This window comes from Heterodontus francisci, chromosome 9 (genome assembly GCF_036365525.1).
Source record: "Heterodontus francisci isolate sHetFra1 chromosome 9, sHetFra1.hap1, whole genome shotgun sequence".
NCBI classification, from domain to species: domain Eukaryota; kingdom Metazoa; phylum Chordata; class Chondrichthyes; order Heterodontiformes; family Heterodontidae; genus Heterodontus; species Heterodontus francisci.
This window is the reverse complement of record NC_090379.1, coordinates 36,965,564-36,988,989: the sequence shown is the minus strand read 5'-3', so window position 1 is coordinate 36,988,989 and position 23,426 is coordinate 36,965,564. Positions and strand designations below refer to the sequence as shown.

The window sequence follows — 23,426 nt, the reverse complement described above, 5'->3', positions numbered from 1 at the left end:
AAAATGTTTATAAAGCTTCATGCCAAATCTACAGTACAGGAAAATATACTTAAAATCAAAGCATATAATTTGCACTGGCTAATTAAAACTTCCCTTTAAATTAAAACCCCTTTTAGAGCAAGCTATAAAACTATTACTAACAAACGTATAGATACAGAAAAAAAACAACTTTTTCTCATGTGCAGTCAAATAAGGAGGTGGCACAGTGAAACATTACCACTCAATGTACTATCATTTGTAGGGATCAACAAAAAGATTTATCCACCAACCATTTATAATAAGAGTACCAAATGTAGAAATTTCACCATACCGAATAATGCCTCAGACCTTGCATGGGTCAAAGTTCAGCAATTCAAAAAAAATTACATTAAAACAAGTAACTAATATTTTATGTAAGTCGGGCATATTATTTTCCAGCAGTGGCAGGATAATATTTGAGCATACAACCCCAATATTTACTCAATTGATATTAGCAGAAATATGGAGTGTCATTTGTGGACTAAGAAATCCTGTTCAGCTCCCTCCTTAAAAAAATCTGCACAGCAGTTTAAAAAAACTTTAGTAATTTTCACCAGTACTTCAATAAAGCTCTTTTTTTTTAGCATTATAGAAACTAATGTGAGGATCATTAAAAGCTTTGCTCAAACCTCCTGCTGACATCGTCATTTGCTTTGGGGAATTTTATCATATAAAAATAATTATCCAAATAATATGAAGATTGTCTCAACATACAGACAGGCTTTCACATACCAGAAAAATCATACTTGGTTACACTTCATACACACTTGGCTACCCTTCATTCTCGCTTGGAGAAGAATAGAATGTTTCCATTTACTGCAGTGGGTTGGACAGGTCTTCAAATGCCTCACATTGCTTGAAATATCTCAAAAACATAAGAGGCATTGAATGCAAAAAAACGCATTAAGATAATGAGAAAACTTGAACAAACAAATGTAAGATGCATACATAAAGAGTTACAGAATTTTCATTTCACAAAAAGAAAGCATTTGTTTCCACTTTTGGAAAAGCTTCCTGCAAGGCACACAAGCCAGAGGGGTGGGAGGAGAAAATGAGGAGGGTCTGTTCCAACACTTCAAACATTATGCATTAAAAACTAACGGTAATATATTAGGACAAGTTGAATTTTCATACGAAACAAGTATTTTTGATGTGTAGTGACACTAACATGTTTTGTAGCACATAATGATATACATTATAATGCCATAACACAAGTGAACGGGGGTGCACAGTAAATAGCATGAATAAAAGTTAAACTCTAGTTCAGTAACATGCATGATAAATTTATAAATGGGAATAGTTTACTTATTGAAAATTGATTAAACATTAAAATGCTTCTCTGAAGGGAAAGATTAAACCACATGTATTACATACAGGGAAACATGGTCTGTGATACGTTACAAAGCAAAAACATTTTCAAACAGTTGAAAGGACATCATAAACTGCAAGAGCAAAGTACAAATTGTTCATTATCACCTCAAGATTAAGATGTTACTGCCATAGACTACATTCAAATTATTCTATTTAATATATAAAAATGCTATTTTTACTGCCTTTTATATTTTGTTTGCCATTATAACATGACAGGCCGTCTCTTGAAGAAAAAAAATTACAATTGAAGGGATATTATGCTGTGTGATATCTGGATTTATCTTGCTGACGGAATGACTACCACAGCTTCTATCAGGAGCAAGCTACGAGGCTGTAGCACATCACTGTGTGCAGAGATATTATAAACCATGAAAGCTCAAGCAGATTATGAGCGTAATTTGAGATGCTTGATTTATTACAACCCAACTGTGCAAGTGGTGTGCTAACATGTGCGTAATGCATTTTAAGTCCCATATATAATATGGTACATACATAAAGCTTAACCGGAAACAAACATTTCTAATAAAAAAAAAAAAATCGGCTTACAATGACATGGAATCCAGCAATATATCTTGATGACAGGCAGGAACTGACTGGAGAGTATGAATGTTGGTTGTAGCTGAACAGTATAGTCTCAGAACAGATTGTCGCTGCACTGCAACACAATAACTGAGGCGATACATTGTGACTCACACAAAACAGGCGATATCGGATTGGCCATCCATTATACACAGCACCTGATATTTAATTCCACCGACTGCAATAGAACAGAGTATCAGGCGTTGTGTGTAATGGGCAGCTGATCCAATACTGCCGGTTTTGCAAAGACAAATTTCTGCTCATACACGTTCTTATTTTTAAGTTAGACAACAATGGTTTAAAAAGTGACAAGCCTGGCTTGCCTCAGGTCAACAGCAAACTGTGAGACCTTAGTTCTGCTGAAATTGAAGGCATTCAATCAATGCACAGGAGCTTTCTATTGCCACAGTTATCACTGGCAAAGATTAAAACACTTCATTAAAACTAACTGCATGTAAATTAGTACAATAATATAAAGTTTATCTTCATTATAATATTGTGGAGTAGTACCAATTTGAGATATTCACTTACTTATACGTCCCTCCTAAATCGATAGTTTGTGCAGGTAGAAAACAGGAAGGGAAAGGTACACTTCCTGTGAATCTTCACAGTACTTGGACTTCAGGACATTTAAAAATAAAACTGTATACTGTAATAGTTATTCTAGTGATACAGTCTGTACAGTCCATATTGATTGTCAGTTATTGCTCATACAAAAGACTGTCAGACAAGTTTGCTATTACATATTTTGGGAAATTTCTTGGAAAATAAGTTACATTCGAAAAAAAAGTGTTATTTGGGAAGCATAGTGTTTTTATAAAATGAGGTTTGTGGTCATATTCCTCTAGGTCAATGTGACTGGTGTACCTGAAATATATCAATGTAATGTTTACATTTGCTTTTGGTTGTTGTTGCCGTAGTCCCAAAGATTCATAGGCATCTTTCTGCATTACAGAGCGAAAGAGGGGAGAGGGCGAAAGAGAGAAAAGAGAGGAGAGAGAGAGGAGAAAGATGGTAACATATAGTTTGAGGGTCACCACTCTGCAAGTGCAGGGCAAGGAGAAGAGGCAGGCCTCGGTGAACTACCACAGCCGGAACGGGGATTGAACCCACGCTGTTAGAGTCTTTCTGCATCAGACTCTAGCCAGCTGGCCAACTGACACCCCTTTTTGCTTATGGTACACCGATATCAAACTATGCATGTAAAGCAATTGACACAAGACGACATCAGTACAGACATATACCTTTAAAGACAATAACCAGACCATAATCTTGTGTTATGGCTGACTATACAGGAGTTTTATGCCATCTTTAAACTTGGAAAAATAAATACCAACTTACAGCTAAGAATTCTCAAGATTCCAGTAAAAATGTGTAACAGACAATGTTCAACTTCCTCAATCTTCTATTACTTTTTTCTTTAAATTATGAAGTAGATAAAATGATAATAGAAACACTTCAGTCTTTGGATACCTAAATATGAGGACAGAAAATATCACAGTCCCATTTTCAATAGCCAGCCATAATCTGTTGGCAGTTATATATCACTGATATCTTCATCCATAGGAACATTCTGAAGTTTTGCTAGCTCCTTTTCTTCAGTTTCTAGTTCTTTGCAGACGTTGTTAACCACATCATTTATAACATATTTGGATTTAGAGTCCATCATCGTCAGGTGGTTACTAGGTTTGCTCTCTAAAACTACCAAGTAGTTTTCCTTTACTGGGGGATGAAGTACTGACACATGCCCGCTACTGTATTCATGTGCTTCCTCTGTAATGGGATTTCTAGGTTTATCTTCACTGTCAGAAGCACCAAGACCAGATTCATTTACAGTCGCTTGGCCAGAGTTTGAAAGTAGATTACAGTTCTGGAGTGTAGCATACTGACTGTTAGCCATCGACACTACAGGAACTGCATTAGTTACAGCAGTAGACAATTGTTGATCACAATTTAAAGGTGCAGTAGTTGACAATGGCAGACTCACTGTGAGGCTGAAGCTCAAAGTACTTGATGTGTTCAGTAGATGTGAAGAGGTCAAAGGCAGATTATGAGACAGTCCTGTGTTTACCAGAGATGAGGCTTGAGTTTGTAAGGTACTTCCAGGTTGGTTCCCAGGAGATGTATTAATATTCAGTTGACTATTTCCACTCACCGACATCAATTGAGAAAAAACAAGACCCCCTTCCAATGCATCTTGCTTGACTGGGCCCACAGCTTGTCCTGAATTGGGTAACGTGCACATTACTGCATTCGGTGGGAGAGTGGCGGCCAAGAAGACCTTACCTTGCTGAAGACCGGCTGCTGTACCACTTAGGAATGTTCCTCCATTTGATGTGTTTGTTATCAAAATGTTTCCTATTGGTCAGAAAATAGTATAACTCTCACTGAAGTGTAAATGTATTCATAGCCCACTCTATAATAACATGTACAGTACCAAATACAAACCAAATTTAGTCAGTAAATATCAATAGTACATTTTCATAAATCAGTACACTGTTAATATGCTTACTTAATTCTATATATTCTCTACTTCCTGGCAGGAGGGAATTTAAAAAAAAAAATCACATTTTTGCAAAACAGGATTTTTTTTTAAGCTGACCCTAATTTAGTCCTCTAAAATAAAAGCAAATTACTGCAGATGCTGGAAATCTGAAGCACAAACAAGAAATGCTGGAAGTACTCAGCAGGTCTGGCAGCATCTGTGGAGAGAGAAGCAGAGTTAACGTTTTAGGTCAGTGACCCTTCAACATATCTGATGAACGGTCACTGACCTGAAACATTAACTCTGCTTCTCCCTCCACAGATGCTGCCAGACCTGCTGAGTATTTCCAGCATTTCTTGTTTGTTGTTTCTAACTTAGTCCTCAGTAGATAGATGATACCCAACATGAAGTTTAGGTTATAAGCAATGCTTTGTTTGTTAGTGCATGCAACAAGATACTATTGCTTTTAAATTCAGACAATAATTTTAAGTGACCTAATTTTGCTCATTCCACAGAAACTCAAATTAGAATAAGTAGACATGCCATCACGTACTTGTCATTTTGGTTTTCAAAATTGAATTAGCATTGTGGTTAAATACGCTCAAAGTTACCATCAACTTGTAACCATGAGAAATATGATATAGCACTTTGACTCTTCTGGAGATAATGCCTGCATGAAGCACTATAACACAGTAGTGTCATCACTTATTCTCAGCCAGTCTTACTTATCAATGCTGCTTTTGCCAGACTTAAGGATTAAATTCCTACTGCCAGTATTGGAGCAGAAACAAAATTGTTGTCAGCATAAAACAGGAAAAATCAACTTTCATCTAATGTTGCTGTTACCCATACCTTGTAATGTATGGCTGATTAATGGTTTACTGAAGCAAAAGCGAAGTAGGATAAATTTGTGCAGGCATTGGAAGCAGTGCTGTACAGGAAATGATGATGATTAAACAATTAAGTGAGATAGAATTAAAATGGAATATAAAGATGGAGTCAGTGCACACTTCGGGCTGGGTTTTACGGGCCCCGCCGAGACAGGGTCGGAGCAGGGAGATGGGGGGGGGGGGGGAACACAGAGCACATCATCTCCCTGTCGCCAAGCGATTTTGTCGGCGATGAGACTGTTTGGTGAGAGCCTTTCTGCCCAGAGGCCAATTGAGGCCCTTAAGTGGCCTCTTAATGGCCACTTAAGGGGCTCCACATATCCCCCAACCCCCAATACCACCTCTGCCATGCTGGGACATAGCCCAGTAATACGAGGCACCCTCCATGGGCATATGGGGGGGGGCCTCCACCATAGTTAATCTGTGGCCCATGGAGGATCCTCGCTGGGAAAACCCCCACCTCCCTTGACCATCCCCTACCCCCCGCACTTAAAGCCCATCTTCCCACTCAATTCATCAGGGTCTTCCAGACTGGCCCCGGCAACCCTCACTCCTGATGTCTGGGTCTTCAGCGCTGGGTCAAAGGCCTCTGCTCCTGGTGGTGCTGCCGATACTGTTGAGCTGCTGGCCCTGTGATTGGCCGGCATCTCCTGGAGGTACGATCCCAGTCTTTAAAGGATGGGTATCCCAACACTGCCCATTTAAGTGCCGGAACAATGCAAGATCACTGCAGGGGTGTGTGGGGAGCTTGGAAAGGCCATGGCAGGGATCTCCCCCCCTCCACCCCGGTGCCAGGAGCCCCACCTGTACCACAAAATCTGGCCCTTCCTGTCTACAAAACCTTACTTCCCGTTATCAAATTTTTCCATTATAAATTCCTATGTCCAGAATTATCTGACAAAGTCCTGCTTACTAACATCTGGGGCCTTGTGCCAAAATTGGGAGAGCTTATCCCATGACTAGTCAAGCAACAGCCTGACAGTCATACTCACAAACATATTTACACGCCAATGTCCCAGATACCACCATCACCATTCCTGGGCATGTCCTGTCCTACTGACAGGACAGATTCACCAGAGGTGGCGGCAGAGCGATACACAGTCACAGAATTGTTACAGTGCAGAAGGAGGCCATTCGGCCCATCGTACCCACATCGGTTCTCTGAAAGAGCAACTCGCTCAGTTCCATTCCCCTGCCTTCCCCATATAACCCTGCACATTCTTCCTTTTCCTATAACTGTCTAATTCCCTTTTGAATGCTTCAATTGAACCTGCCTCCACCATGTTTTCAGGCAGCGCATTCCAGACCTTAACTACTCGCTGCATGAAAAAGTTTTTCCTCTTGTAACTTTTGCTTTTCTTAATAAATACTTTAAACCTGTGCTCTCTCATTCTCGATCCTTTCATGAGTGGGAACAGTTTCTCTCCATGTACTCTGTTCAGACCCACGATTTTGAATATCTCTATCAAATCATCTCTCAGCCTTCCCTTCTCCAAGGAAAACAATCCTAACTTCTCCAATATATGTTCATAACTGAAATTCCTCATCTCTGGAACCATTCTAGTGAATTTTTTCTGTACTCTCTCCAATGACCTCATGTCTTTCCTCAAGTATGGCACCCAGAATTGGACGCAATATTCCAGCTGAGGCCGAACTAGTGTCTTATACAAGTTCAACATAACTTCTTTGCTCTTGCACTCTATGCCCCTATTAATAAAACCCAGGATACGGTATGGTTTATTAACCGCTCTGTCAACCTGTTCTGCCACCTTCAATGACTTATGCACATATACACCTAGGTCGCTCTGCTCCTGCTCCCCTCCCCTTAGAATTGTACCCATTGTTCTATATTGTCTCTCCATATTCTTCCTACCAAAATGAATCACTTCACATTTCTCTGAAATTGAACTTCATCTGCCATCTGCCTGCCCATTCCACCAACTTGTCTATGTCCTTTTGAAGTTCGACACTATCCTTCTCACAGATCCTACCCACAAATAGCAGGACTAATCCAATCCGACCAATTACCGCACCATCAGTCTACTCTCGATCATCAGCAAAGTGATCGAAAGTGTTGTTGACAGCGCTATCAAACGGCACTTACACAGCAATAACCTGATCACTGATGTTCAATTTGGGTTCCGCTAGGGCGAGAGTGAGTCCCCTCGACATCAAGGCAGCATTTGACAGAGTGTCACATAGCCACATTGAAGTCAATGGCAATCAGGGGGAAAATTCTCCACAGGTTGGAGTCAGACGTAGCAAGAAAGATGGTTGTGGTTGTTGAAGGCCAATCATCTCAGTTCCAGGACATTGTTGCAGGAGTTCCTTAGCCCAACCATCTTCAGCTGCTTCATCAGTGACCTTCCCTCCATCACAAGGTCGGAGGTGGGGATGTTCGCTGATGATTGCACAATGTTCAGCAGTCCGTGTAGAAATGCAGCAAGACCTGGACGATATCCAGGCTTGGCTGATAAGTGGCAAGTAACATTCGTGCCACACAAGTGCCGGGCAATGACCATCTCCAACAACAGAGAATCTAACCATCTCCCCTTGACATTCAATGGCATTACCATCGCTGAAACCCCACTAACATCCTGGAGTTTACCACTGACCAGAAACTGAACGGGACCAGCCACATAAATACTGTGACCACAACAGGTCAGAAGCTGGAAATTCTGCAGAGGAACCCAGCCCCCAGACTCCCCAAAGCCTGTCCATCATCTACAAGGCACAAGTCAGGAGTGTGATGGAATACTCTCCACTTGCCTTGATGAGTGCAGCTCCAACAACACTCAAGAAGCTCAACACCATCCATGACAAAGCAACCCACTTGATCGACACCCTATCCACCACCTTCAACATTCACTCCCTCCACCAATGACGTACAGTGGCAGCAGTGTACACTACCCACAAGATGCACTGCAACAACTCACCGCGCCTCCTTTGACAGCATCTTCCAAACCAGTGACCTCTTCCACCTAGAAGGACATGGGCAGCAGATGTATGGGAACACCACCACCTACAAGTTCCCCTCCAAGCCACATACCATCCTGACTGGGAACTTGATTGCTGTCCCTTCACTGTTGCTGGATAGAAATCCCAGAACTCCCTTCCTAACAGCACTGTGGGCGTACCTACACCACAAGGACTGCAGCTGTTCAAGAACCACCACCTTCAAGGGAAGTTGGGGATGGGCAATAAATGCTGGCCTAGCCAGTGATGCTCACATCCCATGAAAGAATAAATTTTTTTTTAATTAAGGTAAAAAATGTAAATTTGTCATACTTACACTCTTACTAATGTTGATGCTGCCTCATCTTAGTTTTGCACCTTCCAGTTCCTCAGCCTATACTTCCAACTTCACCTTTCCATTTCCTAAATTGCCTCAAGTTTTGCTACTTAACTAGAAATAAGAATTTAAAAAAATAGACAAAAATTGACAGTCAAAAGAGGGGATACTAGGAGGAGCGACTAAAAGCTTGTTCAAATGGGTATGTTTTAAGGAGGAATGGTGGAGAGGTTTAGGGACACAATTTCAGAGCTTAGGGCCCAGATAGTTGAAGGCAGAACTGTAATTGAGGGCGGGAAGAGGCAAAGAGTGGGGGCCGCCTCTGCTTTAGCTCTTCTGCTGCTGAAACACTCATCCATGCCTTTGTTAATTCCAGACTTTACTATCCTAAACGCACTCCTGGTTAACTTCCCACATCCTCCCCTTCGTAAACGTGAGGTCATCCAAATCTCTGCTGCCCATGTCCTAACTCGCACCAAATCCTTTTCACCCATTACCTCTGTGCTCGCTGACCTACACTGGCTCCCAGTTAAGCAACATCTTCCATTTTAAAATTCTCATCCTATTTTAAAATTTCTCCATGGCTTCACCCTTCCCCACCTCTGTAATCTCCTCCAGCCCCATGAGTCTCATATCTGTACTCCTCTAATTCCAGCCTCTTGAACACCCTGATTATAAATGCTCCATCACTAGTGGCTATGCCTTCAGCTGCCTTGGCCCCAAACTCTGGAATTCCCACCCTAAATCTCTACCGCCCTTTCCTCCTTTAAGACACTCCAAAAAAAAAAAAAACCTTATTTGACCAATGGTTTGGTCATCTGCTGTACTATGTCCTTATGTGGTCATATTTTACTTTATCTTGCCTCGGTGAAGCGCCTTGGGACATTTTATAACATTAAAGCCGCTACATAACTCAAATAGTTGTTGTTAAATTCAAAGTGTTGACGGACCCTGTGCCGATATAGGTTAACAAGCATAGGGGTGATGGGTGAATGGGACTTGGTGCAAGTTAGGATACAGGCTGGTTTTGGGTGAGCTCAAGTTTATGGTAGGTGGAAGATGGGAGACCGGCCATAAGAGCATTGAAATATCGTTGAAAATAGAGACATGTTGTCGAAGCTATTTTTTTTTGGTCCCTTCCACTGTTCGCAACAGGCAAGGTATAGGCTGCACCCAACCAGCCTGTGCTTGCAAAACTCAAAAGAGTGTGTCCAAAATTAGATGTGATTCTGTGATTGGACAATATTTGCTAAATAACCTCAGTGTGCTAAGAATTAAATTGGTTGTCAGCATAAGACTGTCAGTAGGGCTCGCAGTGTGGCGCATTTGCATGTACTGGAAGCTACATATATTAATACACAGGGCCCTGTTCTTTGCAGACAGAAAGAACGTGTACACACATTGCGCCTGTTTCAACTAAACAAAATAAGTGAGTCATTCACTAGTTCATTCCTTAGGGCAATGTTTTGACCAATCAAGAGTCTAGCTGCCCAGTTTAAATTTCAAACAATTTAGGCAGTTAACGGTCAGTCACCACAAACTGGTGCATTCTCTATGACAACGCCTCTACCCAACAGCACACTCTTCTCATGCAGTATAAAGTTGTTTTCCTTCACATTGGTATTCTTGCGATTTGTCTTGATGAGTGCAAGACAAAAACTTCAACGTGTCGCTATTTTCAGCAATACTCAAGTTCTGTACTACCAAGCATTGAAATAATCAAGCCTGGAGGTATGTAAAGCATGGATAAGATATTTGGCAGCAGATGGGCTGAGGCAGGAGCAAAAACAGAAGATATTATGGAGGTGGAAGTAGACTGCCTTGGTGAACCAGAGGATTTGGGGTCTGAAGCTCAGCTCACAGTCAAGTAATATGCAGAGGTTGCGAATGGTCTGATTCAGCCTGAGACAGTGGCCAGGGAGGAAGATGGAATTGATGGGGATGTAATGGAGTTTATGATGGGGCCCAAAAACAATGGATGAATTTGCAACTAATCCATAATTATGTGTTGAAATAATAGTCTGACAACACAGAAGCACTGGAGGAGGCAAGAGAGGTGGTGGTGAGATAGAGCTGGATGCCATCAACATACATGTGTCTTTGGATGAAGTTGCCAAGAGGCAGCATGTAAATGTAAAATAGGAGAGAGCAAGGATAAATCCTTGATGGACTCTGGAGGTACTAACATAGGAGCAGGAAGCGAAGCCATTGGAGAAGATTTTCTAGATATGACTGGAGGTATTAAGAGAATAATCAAGGAATGGCAGCCCCATTCAGCTGGGCAATGGAAGTGACATGTGGGAGGATGCTGACATGGTTGACCAAGTCAAAGGCTTCAGAGAAGTTAAGAAGTGTGAGGGAGGGTAATGTACCATGGTTAGTCACATAGCATGTCATCTGTGACTTTAAATTAGAGCCATTCCAGTGCCATGGCAGAGTAGAAATCTGATTGTAAAGGTTCAAACATGGGAGTTGCAGGAAAAGGCAAGCATGGATTTGGGAAGACAAGTGAGGTTGCAAGGAAGGAGGGGCCAGGGCTACGGCTTTTTGAGGAAAAGGATGATGTTGGCAGATTTGATAGAAGAGGGGACAGCATCTGAGGAGAGAACTGTTTCAAATGTCAACGAGGAGGGGAGGTTGGATTGTCAGCAGCGGGTCTCATTGTCAAGATGAGCTTGCAGAGGACATGAGGGTAAAAACAGGAGAGAAACTAGAGGATGTGGGTTCAGAGCTAGGATGGTGGTGGTTGCGAGGCTGGAAACAGCTCTTAGCTTGGTTGTTAAAGGGAAAAGGAGGGATGTGGCAGACCCAGCTGCACTGATGGTCTCAATCTTAGTAACAAAGAAGCCTATGAGCTTTTCACACTTGTTGGAGAGAGTGAATGGGACAGGCATGTGGATTTTAAGGACTTGATTCGTAATGGAGAAAAGCTTGGAGCTATATTTGCAATCCAGGATGATCCTGGAGTAGAACAAGGCTAGTTAATGCAAAAAACAGAAGCCTTGAAAATTCTAAGATAATTTTTTTATATTAAGATGTTGTGAATGGTACCAATATAGGTCAACGAGGACAGGGATGCTAGGCAAGTTGGGATCGAACATGGTAGAGGATAAAGGCAGCAGATTTTGGATGAGCTGAAGTTTACAGAGGGTTTGGATGGGAGACTGCCCTGCTGGGAGGCAGAAACTGCAGGTGACAAAGGCCAGGATGGGAGTTCAACAGCAGATGGGCTGAGGTAGAGGTGAGGCAGATGATGTTGAAGTGGAAGCAAGCAGTTTTTGTGAAGGAGAGGATATGGGTTGGAGGTTCAGCTTAGACTTAAATTGGATGCCAGGATTGTGAACAAAAAGGACAAAGAAAAACTGGATGGAAGGAAAAAGGAGAGAGAAAAGATCCATCTTTTGTTAACTTCATCCTATTCCCCTCTAAGACAGTAACATGCATCCAATCTTTGCAAATCTGTAATCTGTTAACTAGAAGGCATCAGCATTCTAGGATAACTTTCTCTACAACATTTTATCATTTCCCAGGGGATGGAGCAAGAAGAAAATGGAACAGTGAATGACAGGGGTGGGGGGGGGGGGGGGGGGGGAAAGAAAAAAAAAGTAGTAAGAGGGAAGAAAGAAGTTAAGAAAAAAGGAGAAAAAGATTGAATAAAAGGAGGGAGGTCAGCAAGGCATTTCAGGGGAAGTGGGTAATGAGTGTCCATGACACTTCATCCAGCAAAGGCTCAAAACCTCTTGGAGAAGGGGACAGCAAATTAGTGGTATAAAAAGATGATACACAATAAAGATAGGAATAAAAACAGAATTAAACATGAATTATAAACAGCAGGAAGCATGCCCTCTTTCATGCCTCGGGCCAGAATGACTTCTGATGTACCAGTCCGTGCAACAACTGTACTCTTCCTAATTACTAGTACTCTCTCTGGTATAGAAGCTAGAACTGAATAAAATTTAACTCTTGACAATAGAAAAACTGATCTTGCACCGCCAGTACTGGCACATTACAAGGTTACCCAGGGTGGTTATCAGGAACCGAGAGATGTTAGGCTTTAGGAGAATCCTGTTGTTTATAGTGGCTCATGGTAACTATCTTGTTCATGCTTCCAATGTGTTAGTATATGTTATCCATGAAACAGTACACATCTTAAAAAAAGATTTTTAAAAATCAAGCTTTATTTTTTTTTAAAATTGTTGAACCCAGTTATAATTTGTACATGCAGGCAGATTAAACTGGTTCATACTGCACATTGTAACAACTGGCCAAGGTACAGTAATTTTTTTTTTTAAATGCATCGAATTAAAATAAAGATTTCATTAACTTTTATGTAGGCAGCAGCAAGGTGTTATAAATGGACTATGGTTGTGAATGTTTACACTTCTCTTACTGGGGAGATTCCTCCACAGTATTCTCAATAAGATAGGTCCATAAACAGATGCCTCTTTTATGCTGTAGAACTACTTTCATTTGTGCCAGCAACTAAAGCATAACAAATGCACATCCGCAAACTTGTGCATGTTCAGTTATTTAAAATTGACAATTATCACTATAGTTTTCTGGCAATAGTACTGCTCTGTTGACCGGGGAAGGGGAGTACAATCCAGTTATATGAAAACCCGATTGTTGGTCTGTATTGAAGGGCTGCATTCAGCCACTACTTTTGCATTTGCCACTGGTGGCATGTCTGCTTCTCAGGAAGCTATGCAAAACTGCCGTCCGACAGGACTCTGCTCCTCTAATGCCAACGGCACAGCTTCATTTATAGCATAGAGTGGATGTCAAAGTCAAGGTTGACATCAGCAGCACTGCTACAATGTAAAGGCCAACGTAGTTGTCATCTGTACCTTACTAGAATGAAAAACACAATGGGATTATGATAGGCCACGGAAAGGTTACCAGAAGATTTTGCTAAGGCTATAGGTATGGCCAAGGGACAGCATTTACAATTTTGATCCAGTGTGAGGCAAGCAATTTCATGCTTTTAAATGCAATTATTAAGGAGCCAATGCAAATGAAGTTCGGGCTCACAATTGAAAAAAAAAGGATAAAACCAAAAAAGCTAATTTTCAAAAGGTATGGCATCTTGCAAATGACCTGTGACTGACCTTGCTAAGTGGCTAAATCATACTGGGTGGTTGTATTTCTGCAAAGCATTTTACATGGCAATTGGTATTTGCTATGCAAATATTGTATTGGTCACATTTTTAGCATACTTTAGACATTTGCTTTTCTTTGCTGCAAAATTCACATTGCAAGGGTTAATTGCGCAACACAATTTTTTGTAGGGGAAAGATGTTCACAGGAAAAGTTGAAAAACAGGTTCTCAACTGCTCCAAGATTCAACAGGGATTTTCACAAGTCTGTCAGCCCAAATACCAATCCAGTTAAGTAAGCTGATGATGTCTGTATGCAGCTGGTCAGCTGCTGTGGACTGAACAGGGCCTGTATTTGTCAGACATAGTGCTTCTTACCACCAATATGCTGACACTTCCTCAATTAAACACAAAGAAAACTAAAATACAATACCAATATGTTCTTTTTTGCCTTATATTTGGTATAACACAATGAAACTAAACTCTTTCAGCACGTTTGATGAGTTTAATAAGGAATGCATGCCCAACATCACATTGAATTAACCCATTGTCTGGACCAATCTCTCAGAAAAATCAAGAAAGAACTCACCCTGCGATGATGCAGCAGAAACAGGAGGCAGCTGCAGTGAAGGTAACCCAAGATTTCCATTTACTAGTTGGATGTTATTTTCTGAATTTTGGAGCTGCACAAGGCCATATTGGTTTACTTGTGTCGGGCCTCTACTAATTTCAGCAGAACTTGAAGATACCACTTCTTGAGAGGTAAGCATGTGTACATTTTCAGTTTTAAGTTCAGTGCCACCAGTAGACCCTGGGAAGGGAACAGATGAAATGGGATTGAAAGGCACAGTTGAACAGGACAATGATTCAGTCAAGTTTTTTAAATCCTTATTTGAAGGAGAGCAATTCACTAATAACTCACCATTTGAAAGATTGTTGACCAGCACACTCGGAGTGGTTCCTACTGGGCTTAAACTTATTGTCTGGGCATTTCCTAAAGACAGTCCATTAACAAGGACCCCATTGGGACCTTGGATGAAAGAACTTCCACTGTAAAACACAGGAGAGCCATTTGTAGTTACAAGATTTCCATTCAGTAGTATGCCAGAGGAACTCTGGGAGGGCTTCAGTTCCCCAATATGATGCATGAGCATGCCTTCTGGTGGATTATGGACATTGGAGTGGTTCATCCCATCAGATGGATTTGACAATGGGCGAGGAGACATGTCATCTTGACCTTTGCTGGACTCATCTTCAGTGCTGTGATTACCATCTGACTCACTGTAGAAACAGGTTTAAAATACAAGTACTGTCTTATTAATGTTTGGATGCTTCATAATGTTAAGCTACTTTCATGTGACAATGAAAATGCATAGAATTATAACCCACTGTAACAAACCTGATGCCCTGGGTAAAACATTGTACCACAAAAAAATTAGCATGATAGGATATTCATAATTCACAAAAAACTGCCTTGTATCTCAAGGGGGGGGGGGGGGGGGGGCGGGGAAGTACCATCTTATACTGTACTGATGACCACAAATATCTCGCACAGTCGTATAGTTTATTGTCGTAAGTTAGTGGATGCTTAAGCCCAGTGACTAAGTTCCAATAATCAATGATTACAAGTTATATTTTGTATAAAATTATAACCTGATCCAAAAATATATAGGTCAATTTCGGTTTTAAGTTCAGTGCCACCAAGGGATCCTGGAAAAGGAAGAGAAGAATTGTGATAGAAAATAACAAAATAAAGCAGAGATTAAAGGCACGATATTAAATGTGAAGATCATTAGATACTGAGGCAAAATACACTGGTTGAACTATATCATATAGATGGCACAATAAGTACAAGTTACCCCAGTTCAGCTATTTGAATATACAGTTACATAAATATCAGAAGAGGTGCTACTTTAAATTGATACCATAAAATGAATCTCCGAAACATTATCTCAGTGATGTTCAGACATGCAGCTGTCCCGGGGAAGATGGGGAGGTTGCATCGTCCAATGGGCTTAAGCATTAACCCTTAAGTTCTGGGAGCAGTGTTTGATCAAGCTTAGGCTAATGGGATGAAATTTCCTCTTTCTGCATCTCAACATATCCCTCGTGAAACACACTTTGCCCAGGGGTGGGAAAGTACTTGTCACATTTGAGTTCATCGTGGGCATATGGTAACATGCATACAGCATAAAAGCAGCACCAACTTTCAACACAAATTGACAATCTCTCCAAAAGTGGCACAAGGACGGGTGGTACAGAAGGGGTTGCTTTGCTGAGGCTGCAGTTGGAATAGATTCCCAGTACAAAATAAATGTTAGCGAGTGGGGGCAGGATTTTGATCCCAATAGGGGAGCAGTAGTGGAGGTGGGCAGGCACGGAATTTCCCAACGCCAGCCAGTGTGTCGATTCCCTGTCATGGTCCCGACACCCAGCCATTTTCCTGGAGGTCAGATCGTGAGAGGAACGGCTATCTGCCCACAAGTGGCAGATAGCTTGCTAATACAATTAAAACGTCAATAGAGACCAACTGGAATTTTCCAGGCATCGTATGGAGCCCTCCGCAGCATCGGGAGCCTGGCATATACCTGGAGGAGGCAACCCGACAGGAAATCAAAGTGGCCAGTGCTCTAGGATCACCGAGGCCCCTCTCACAGCTGCCATACTTATCTGGCCACAGCTGCAGGCCACCAAATGGAGAGATTTCCTCTTCACAATGGTGGTCCGGCAGCTGTGGCTATTCTTAATTTCTTATTTTAGAAGTGCTGAGTGGGCACCTCTCTCTCCCGTACCTTAAATGGCAGGCTGCAGCTCCTTCAGTGCTGGTGTGCCTCCTCTTGCACTCCTGCTTCGAAAACTCACCTTCCGTCCTTAATTGGTCAGCGAGCATGCCTTCTGGCCACTAACTGGTTAATCCAGCAAAAACAATATCACCGTCGGGTTGCTGCTCCCAACACGGTACGGGGTTGGGACCTGCATTTAATCCAGACATTGGAGTCCCAACCCAAAATGGAAATTCCTGCCCTGGGTGTCCAAAATGGAAGGGACATTTTCCCAGCATTGAAATTTTTCACCTTTATAAAAGGCCAGGACGTTACGCTAAACCTATATAAAACACTAGTTTGGTCCTAGCTGAAGCATTGTGTCCAATAATGGGCACCACACTTTAGGAAGGAGGTGAAGATTTTGGAGGGGGTACAGATTTACTAGAATGGTTCCAGAGATGAGGGATTACAGTTATGTGGATAGACTGGAAGAGAGAGGTCGGTTTGCCTTAGAGCAGAAAAGGCTAAGAGGAGATTTGATAGAGGTGTTTAAAATCATGAAGGGTTTAGATAGAGTAAATAGAGAAACTGAAGGGCTGAAAACGAGAGAGCATCGATTTAAAGAAATCTTCAAAAGAACCAGAGGCACCATGAGGAAAGAAAACTTTTCTTCTTTCAATGCAACAAGTGGTAATATTTGGAAGACACTGCTTGATAGGGTGACGGATACAGAAATCAATAGTAACCTTCAAAAGGGAACTGGATAAATATTAGAAAGAAAAAAAAATTGTAGGGCTATAGGGAGTGCAACTAACTAGATTACTCTTCAAAAGAGCCAATGCGGAATCAGTGGGACGATTGGCCTGTGCTTTTTCTGTGCTTTTCTCTTCCATAATGAAGACCAGCCCTCCCATATCCTACAGGGGGCCATTTAATTTTGCAGTAATTTGGATGCCACACTTTTTTTTTTAAAACCACCATCTAAAATCTGACCCTTTGAGAACTGAGCCTGGAAATGACTTGCCTATGATACTGGATGTACACTTTCACATGACATTTCTGTTACTTTTGTGGAGCTGTTGATCCATTTAAAAATTCCTAGGCTTTGGTGTTTTGCCCAATAAAACTTTGAACTCCCAAAATAAGTAAAATTTCTTAAAGGATCAGATAATGTATTTGAAAGCTGACTAAAGAAAAGCAAACGGACTACTATTTTTACATTCCACCCAATACAGTAATTTATTTGGGGTGATGTACTATCTTGTGCGCTATGTCATAACAGTATTTTCTTTTACACGTTGGTGTTTTGGGTTTGCATCCCAGGTTGTTTATTGAACTATTTTTCCAAAGATTTGTAACCAGTAATATTTATTACGTGTAGCTGTGCACATCAAAATATCCATTTTATGCGTTATGAAAAGTTTCAGAGACTTTCATTAACCACACTGGTTTCCTTGCTGTTTGAAGACTACCAGTGACGATGGGTTATAACTGAATGCTAACACTTCTTTTCTCTCGAGAAAGGTTTACTAGCTTGTTGTGTATTTCCAGCAATTGTTGCAGATTCGCAGCTTGCTTTTTAAGTTACCGGTTATACATCGCTTGTATTTTATAAAAAGCATGCATGTTTCAAAATGCAATTGCAATGATGACTGACCACTATTGGATCCGCAATTTTTCTGTATCCACTGAACACTTTCTCTTTTTTAAAAAAAAGTTCGCCAGTCAAACGTTCAATTTGAATTTTAATTGCAAATGGCATGTTCGAATACTTTACGCGCTTACTTTGCCCTGAGGGATGTCTTTCTCCCGCCATCTCGGTCAAATTAACCTGATAGTGCAATTCAGTACAAGCCCTCTTTGACCTTTCGGGATAGCAACCAATAAAGTTGCAACTAATTTGTTCTTTCCCAAATTATATCAAAGATTCCCTTTTGGGTGTGCGCGTTTAGTTTGCAATGAAGTCGCCTCTTTTGCACAGGATGCCTTTTTAAAATGATAAAAAAAAAGGGACAAAAATGGCCCGTGAGTCAGAAGCATTGGTTCTATTTGTGGAATCTGACTTTTCCTTTACAACTGCATGGTGCGCTGGCCGAGTACAAAGGCGTCCTTCACCTCGTTTACAAATGCCCTCCAGCAGTTTCTTACATCACCATTTGAAATGAACACAGTTCGAGCTTGTCGCTCGACACTACCTCCACCAGGTGCGCACTCCCCCTTTAAACATAAAGCATTTCAGTCCGTTCAGAACACAAGGCAAAAGGGAAAATGTTAATCCACCACGGGTTTTTTTTTAAGGGGGGGGTGGGGAGAAGAGAAAGGAAAATGAATCCGCTCGATTTCCATCCCAAACTTGAAGTGAACTCAGCAGAAACATTTGAGAAATGAACGGCGGCGGCGGCGTAGAAAGGAGGGAGGGAAGAGAATAGGAGCAAACTTTGCTTTGGAGAAGTGAACTCCGCTGAAATTCGAGCTGAATGGGAAAGACTCAGGTTTCAAAACAAAGCGAGTGTACGGCCATGCTGCAAAGCAGCTTAAACAAACCCGAAAACCATGGGTCCCCTCACACACAGACAGACAAACAAACACAGTGTGGAAATACTGGGATTTTCTTCTATAAAAAAAAACACTAAAAAAATGAGCTCTTTGTTTCTACTCATCTTCGATGTCGTTTAAAAAAAAACTTCAGTTTTTCCTCCCCCTCCCAACACAACAGTAGACCACCGACTGTGTGTGTGCGGGTGTTAAACAAAAATTAAAATACTTTCTATAATCCTTCGTGAACCATTGTAACTTTAAAATAGGAAATAAAGGACTAGATAAGCGCCATTTTGTGGCATTAGGAAGCGCCCCCGGGAAACAGAAGACTTGGGAAGTTTGGGCGCCTCACCTTTTCGACTGGCTTTCGGATGGATTTCGGTCTCGCTGGCGCCGGTTTTTGAACCAGTTGCTGACCTGGGTGAGGGAAAGCCCTGTGATCTTGGCCAGGTTCCGCTTCTCCGCCGGCGAGGGGTAGCGATTCTGCTTGTACAACTCTTTGAGCGCGTTCCGCGATTTCTCCTTAAAGCAGTAGACCCTCTCCTCGCCGTCCCATATGGTCCTGGGCAAAGGGAACTTCCTCCGCAGCCTGTACTTATCGACAGCCCCCAGGGGCCGGCCGCGGACCTTCTCGGCTTCTGTGTACCGGGCTTTGTACCACAGATCCTGCAGAGAAGTGTGGCAGGACGCGTCGAAGTTGTGGCTCTCCAGAATGTTGTAAAGCTCTTTGTAGCGACTCTGGTGAAAAGCCACCAAAGCCCGGGCTTTCAGGATGCTTTCGTTGCCACGTAGCAGATCGCTGGGAGGCAGGGACCACAAGAACTGGGCTAAACGATCCAGGTTCCCTCCTTGTTGCAAAGCCTCGCAGACGCACGCCACTTGCTCCGGTGAAAAAGTCAGGGCTGCGGCGGGGTTGGTTAAAAGTTCCACGGGGACCTGCTCGGAAATCTCCGGGCTTGCAGAAAGTGCACTCACTTCAGGCTCCAGAGTGGCTACAGAGCCCAGTGTATTGATCTTTGGTTGCAGGCTGTCGTTTTCTTCTTTAATCTCAATTGTGCTCGTGATTTCGTTTGAAGCGGAAGACATGTTTCTCTTTTTTTTTTAAATTTCCCCCTCCACCCCCTCCCTTCTCTGCCGCTTATGCCCCGAAAGCTTTCTCTATTCGGTTGGATCTAGCCGGTCAGCTTTTTCCCCCCTCATGCAGATAACTATCTCCCGGGATGGTTCTATGCGTTTTCAATGTGACGGCGACCCAGTCTGCAGCAGGATCGGGTCGTTCTCTTCTCTTAATGATTGGTCAAACTGCACCAGAGGGCGGGCCCAGACGGATTAAGACATGGCCGTTTCCATAGAGACTGTCAATCAACTGAAATTAAATTTCCCAGCAATTTTTGGCAAAGTCCTAGATAACATTGTTCCTGTTGAGTTTCCTTCTTTCTGTCTCCTCAAGTCTGTAGTTACGCATATTTTTTTAAAATTGAAAAGGAACATCGTTATTAAAATACATTTTAAATGTATAATTATTTATTATTTGTCGAACGTTTGAAAACTCCAGGCCAATCAAGGTTGCCAGTCAAAATGAATGAAGGAAATAGCTATAAATTAAGTTGGATTGTTTGCATATTTCTCTCCCACTGTCTGTTCACAAGCACACGCATATATGCATATGTAAAATACATACAAAGTTTGTGACTTTTCCACAGTTTATGTTGACCGCTTCCAAATTTCGCGGTTCTTGTGATAAATAACTCTTCATAACGAACTATGAAACGCATTTTAGATTTTCTCCGTAAATTCAGACAGCAATTAGCAACCCCAAATAATTTTTAGCTATGGAGGAAAATGGTCAGATGGGGGCGGGGGAAGGTGCGATTTTGAAAAAGCGGATTAAATTTAATGATCTGATTCGTTGCTTACTGTAATTTTTACTTGGTAGGTAACACAAGCACATATGAATTGAAGTTTGAATGAATTTTATTCCCCGTGGTTTCCATCAGACTCTTGTCAAGTTCCGTGGGGTATTGGTGGGTTGTATCATCAGTATGTCAAGTGTAAACAATCTGAGTATAAACATACAGCGAATGCCCAACACCGCGGGTTCTCCAATGATGAACCAACATTCCCGTTTATGAGTGAGTCCCAGTATGTTATAACTATACAGTTTCATCCTGATTTTTAATTGATTTGGATTTGAAGACTTACTTTCTCAGTTGCTTGATGAGTGGATTTGGTTTACAATATCATAAAGTTATGGAGTGGGACTTGTGCATTTCTTCAGAACCCTTCTACATATACCAATTTTTTTAAAAAGCAAAAAAAGTCCTCAAAATGTTGGAAACCTCAAACACAGGAAATGCTGGAAATAAGCAGATCAGTCAGCATCGGTAAAGAGAAGAAGACAGGATTGTGTTCTGGGCAGTGTCCTTTAGAACTGAATTGAAAATGAAGTCATTTTAATAGAATCAAGAAGAGAATGGGAAACACAGCAAATGATAGATACAGCAATCGACTCCTTGGAGCATCCATTCGTTATCTCTGCAATTTCAGTATCATCTTCCGTGAGTTTGTCAGTGGTTCTGAATCGATCCGAACTCTTCTTTTGTTATTTATTATATGCCAATAGAATACATTACTATTTCTTTTTATATTCATTCATTTTTTATTTCATATTTCCGCATTGTCTTCCTCTTTCCCAAACTTATTTTATTCCCTTTTGTCATCATCCTTTGAAGTTAATGAACTTTACATATACCTTCTCCTTTTGTTCATTTTATCTTCTTTATTTATCCATGGCATCTCATTCTTAACTAGTTTGTTCTTTTTAGCGGAATGTATTTCTCCTGAATACAATTGTTATGCTGACTCTTCTGCACTTTTGACTGTCAATATTTTTGTCCATTTTACCTTCCTTAGGTAAACTTGGCTTTTTTTCCACTCTATTACTTTAGTCTTTGTACTATCTATATCTTTTGCAATCATTATCTTAAATCCCATTGTACTGTGATTACTACTCCCTCGACGTTCTCCCACACTTACTTCCCTTATCTGCTTCGGTTCATTTCCCAGTCGTATGTCTAGCAATGTTTCTTCCCTTGTTGGGTTTATTACATATTAGGCCAGAAAGGCGCTTTGCGCACACAATAAAAAGCCTTCTCTCCTTTCACTCTTTCTCCCTTCCAGCTTATTCGGGGGTAGTTGCTATTTCTCATGATATTGATCATTTTTTTGCTCATTTCATTTATTTGCCTACATATATCTTTACACTACTTGCTGGTCTGTAATATAACCATAATAGCGTGACTGGTCTCTTACTATCATTTATTTCAATCCAGATGGATTTTGGTTCTATCTTTTTGTTAGTTAAGTCTTATTTTGCTACTGCCATTACGTTGTTTCTGATTAACACATCCACCCTATCAATACCAAAATGGAAAACAGAGGGTGGAGGTTAAGAGAAGATCCTCAAACTGGCATAGAGTGGGAAGTCCTGCAGGGAACTGCGCTGGGACCACTTTTATTCATCATATAAATAAATTATTTGGACTCAGAAACTAGAGGCATGCTGTCAAACTTTGCAGATGATACCAAATTAGGGGCATAGTTAATAATGTGGGGGCCTACACCAAAATACAGGCTTGTGGAGTAGCCAGATAAGTGACAAATGAAATTCAATACAGCTAAGTGTGAGGTGGTTCATTTTGGTGGGAGGAATAAGGAGGCTTCTTGATCTTTGGTAAGTAAGTAACTAAATTGGATAGAGGAGAAAAGAGATTTAGGACTACAGATACATAAATCGCAAAAAGTAACAACGGGAATTGATAAGGACATAAAGAGTGCAAACGACAGACTGGAGTTCATTTCTAGTGGAACAGAGTACAAAAGCTGTGAGGTAATGCTAAATTTAGGTTTAACCTTGGTTACACTTTTTGAATACTGTGTGCACTTCTGGTCTCCATGATGTAAAATGGCTATTGAAGCAATGCGGAAAGTGCAGAAATAATTTACAAGGATGTTTCCAGAATTGAGAGCATGCAACTCTCAGGAAAGATTGAACGGGTTGGGTCTTATTTCTCTGAAAAAGGGAAGACTAAGAGGAAATACGATTAAGGTCTTTAAAATTACAAAAGGGTTCAAACTGTTTAAATTTGTGGGTAAGTCCAGAACAAGTTTGCAACATCTTAAACCGCTGCATGTCCATGTGATGAAGGTGCTCCCCCAATGCTATTCGGTAGGGAGTTTCAGGATTTTGACCCAGCAACAATGAAGGAACTGCGCTATATATCCAAGTCAGGATGGTGTATGACTTGGAGGGAAACTTGGAGTTGGTCTTCCCATGCACCTGGATTTGTTTTCAGCAGTGATAACTCAGATTCTAATGTCGACCAGGTCACA

The 23,426-nt window shown here is 41.4% G+C and overlaps 1 protein-coding gene across 2 annotated transcripts; it reads right to left on the bottom strand.

Annotated features, from left to right (window-relative positions):
- Positions 1-1,228: 1,228 nt before the first annotated feature.
- On the bottom strand, positions 1,229-20,120 carry six4a (SIX homeobox 4a). Of its 2 annotated transcripts, XM_068038791.1 has the most exons (4): positions 19,387-20,120; positions 14,654-15,012; positions 14,321-14,542; positions 1,229-4,326 (listed from the first exon to the last, which is right to left on the bottom strand). In XM_068038791.1, exons 1-4 carry the CDS (start codon positions 20,118-20,120, stop codon positions 3,506-3,508), a joined length of 2,136 nt encoding a protein of 711 aa, XP_067894892.1. In that variant the 3' UTR covers positions 1,229-3,505. The 2 variants fall into 2 exon arrangements, with proteins under 2 accessions (XP_067894892.1, XP_067894891.1); XM_068038790.1 differs by having other exon boundaries at positions 14,321-15,012.
- Between the last annotated feature and the right edge of the window lie 3,306 nt (positions 20,121-23,426).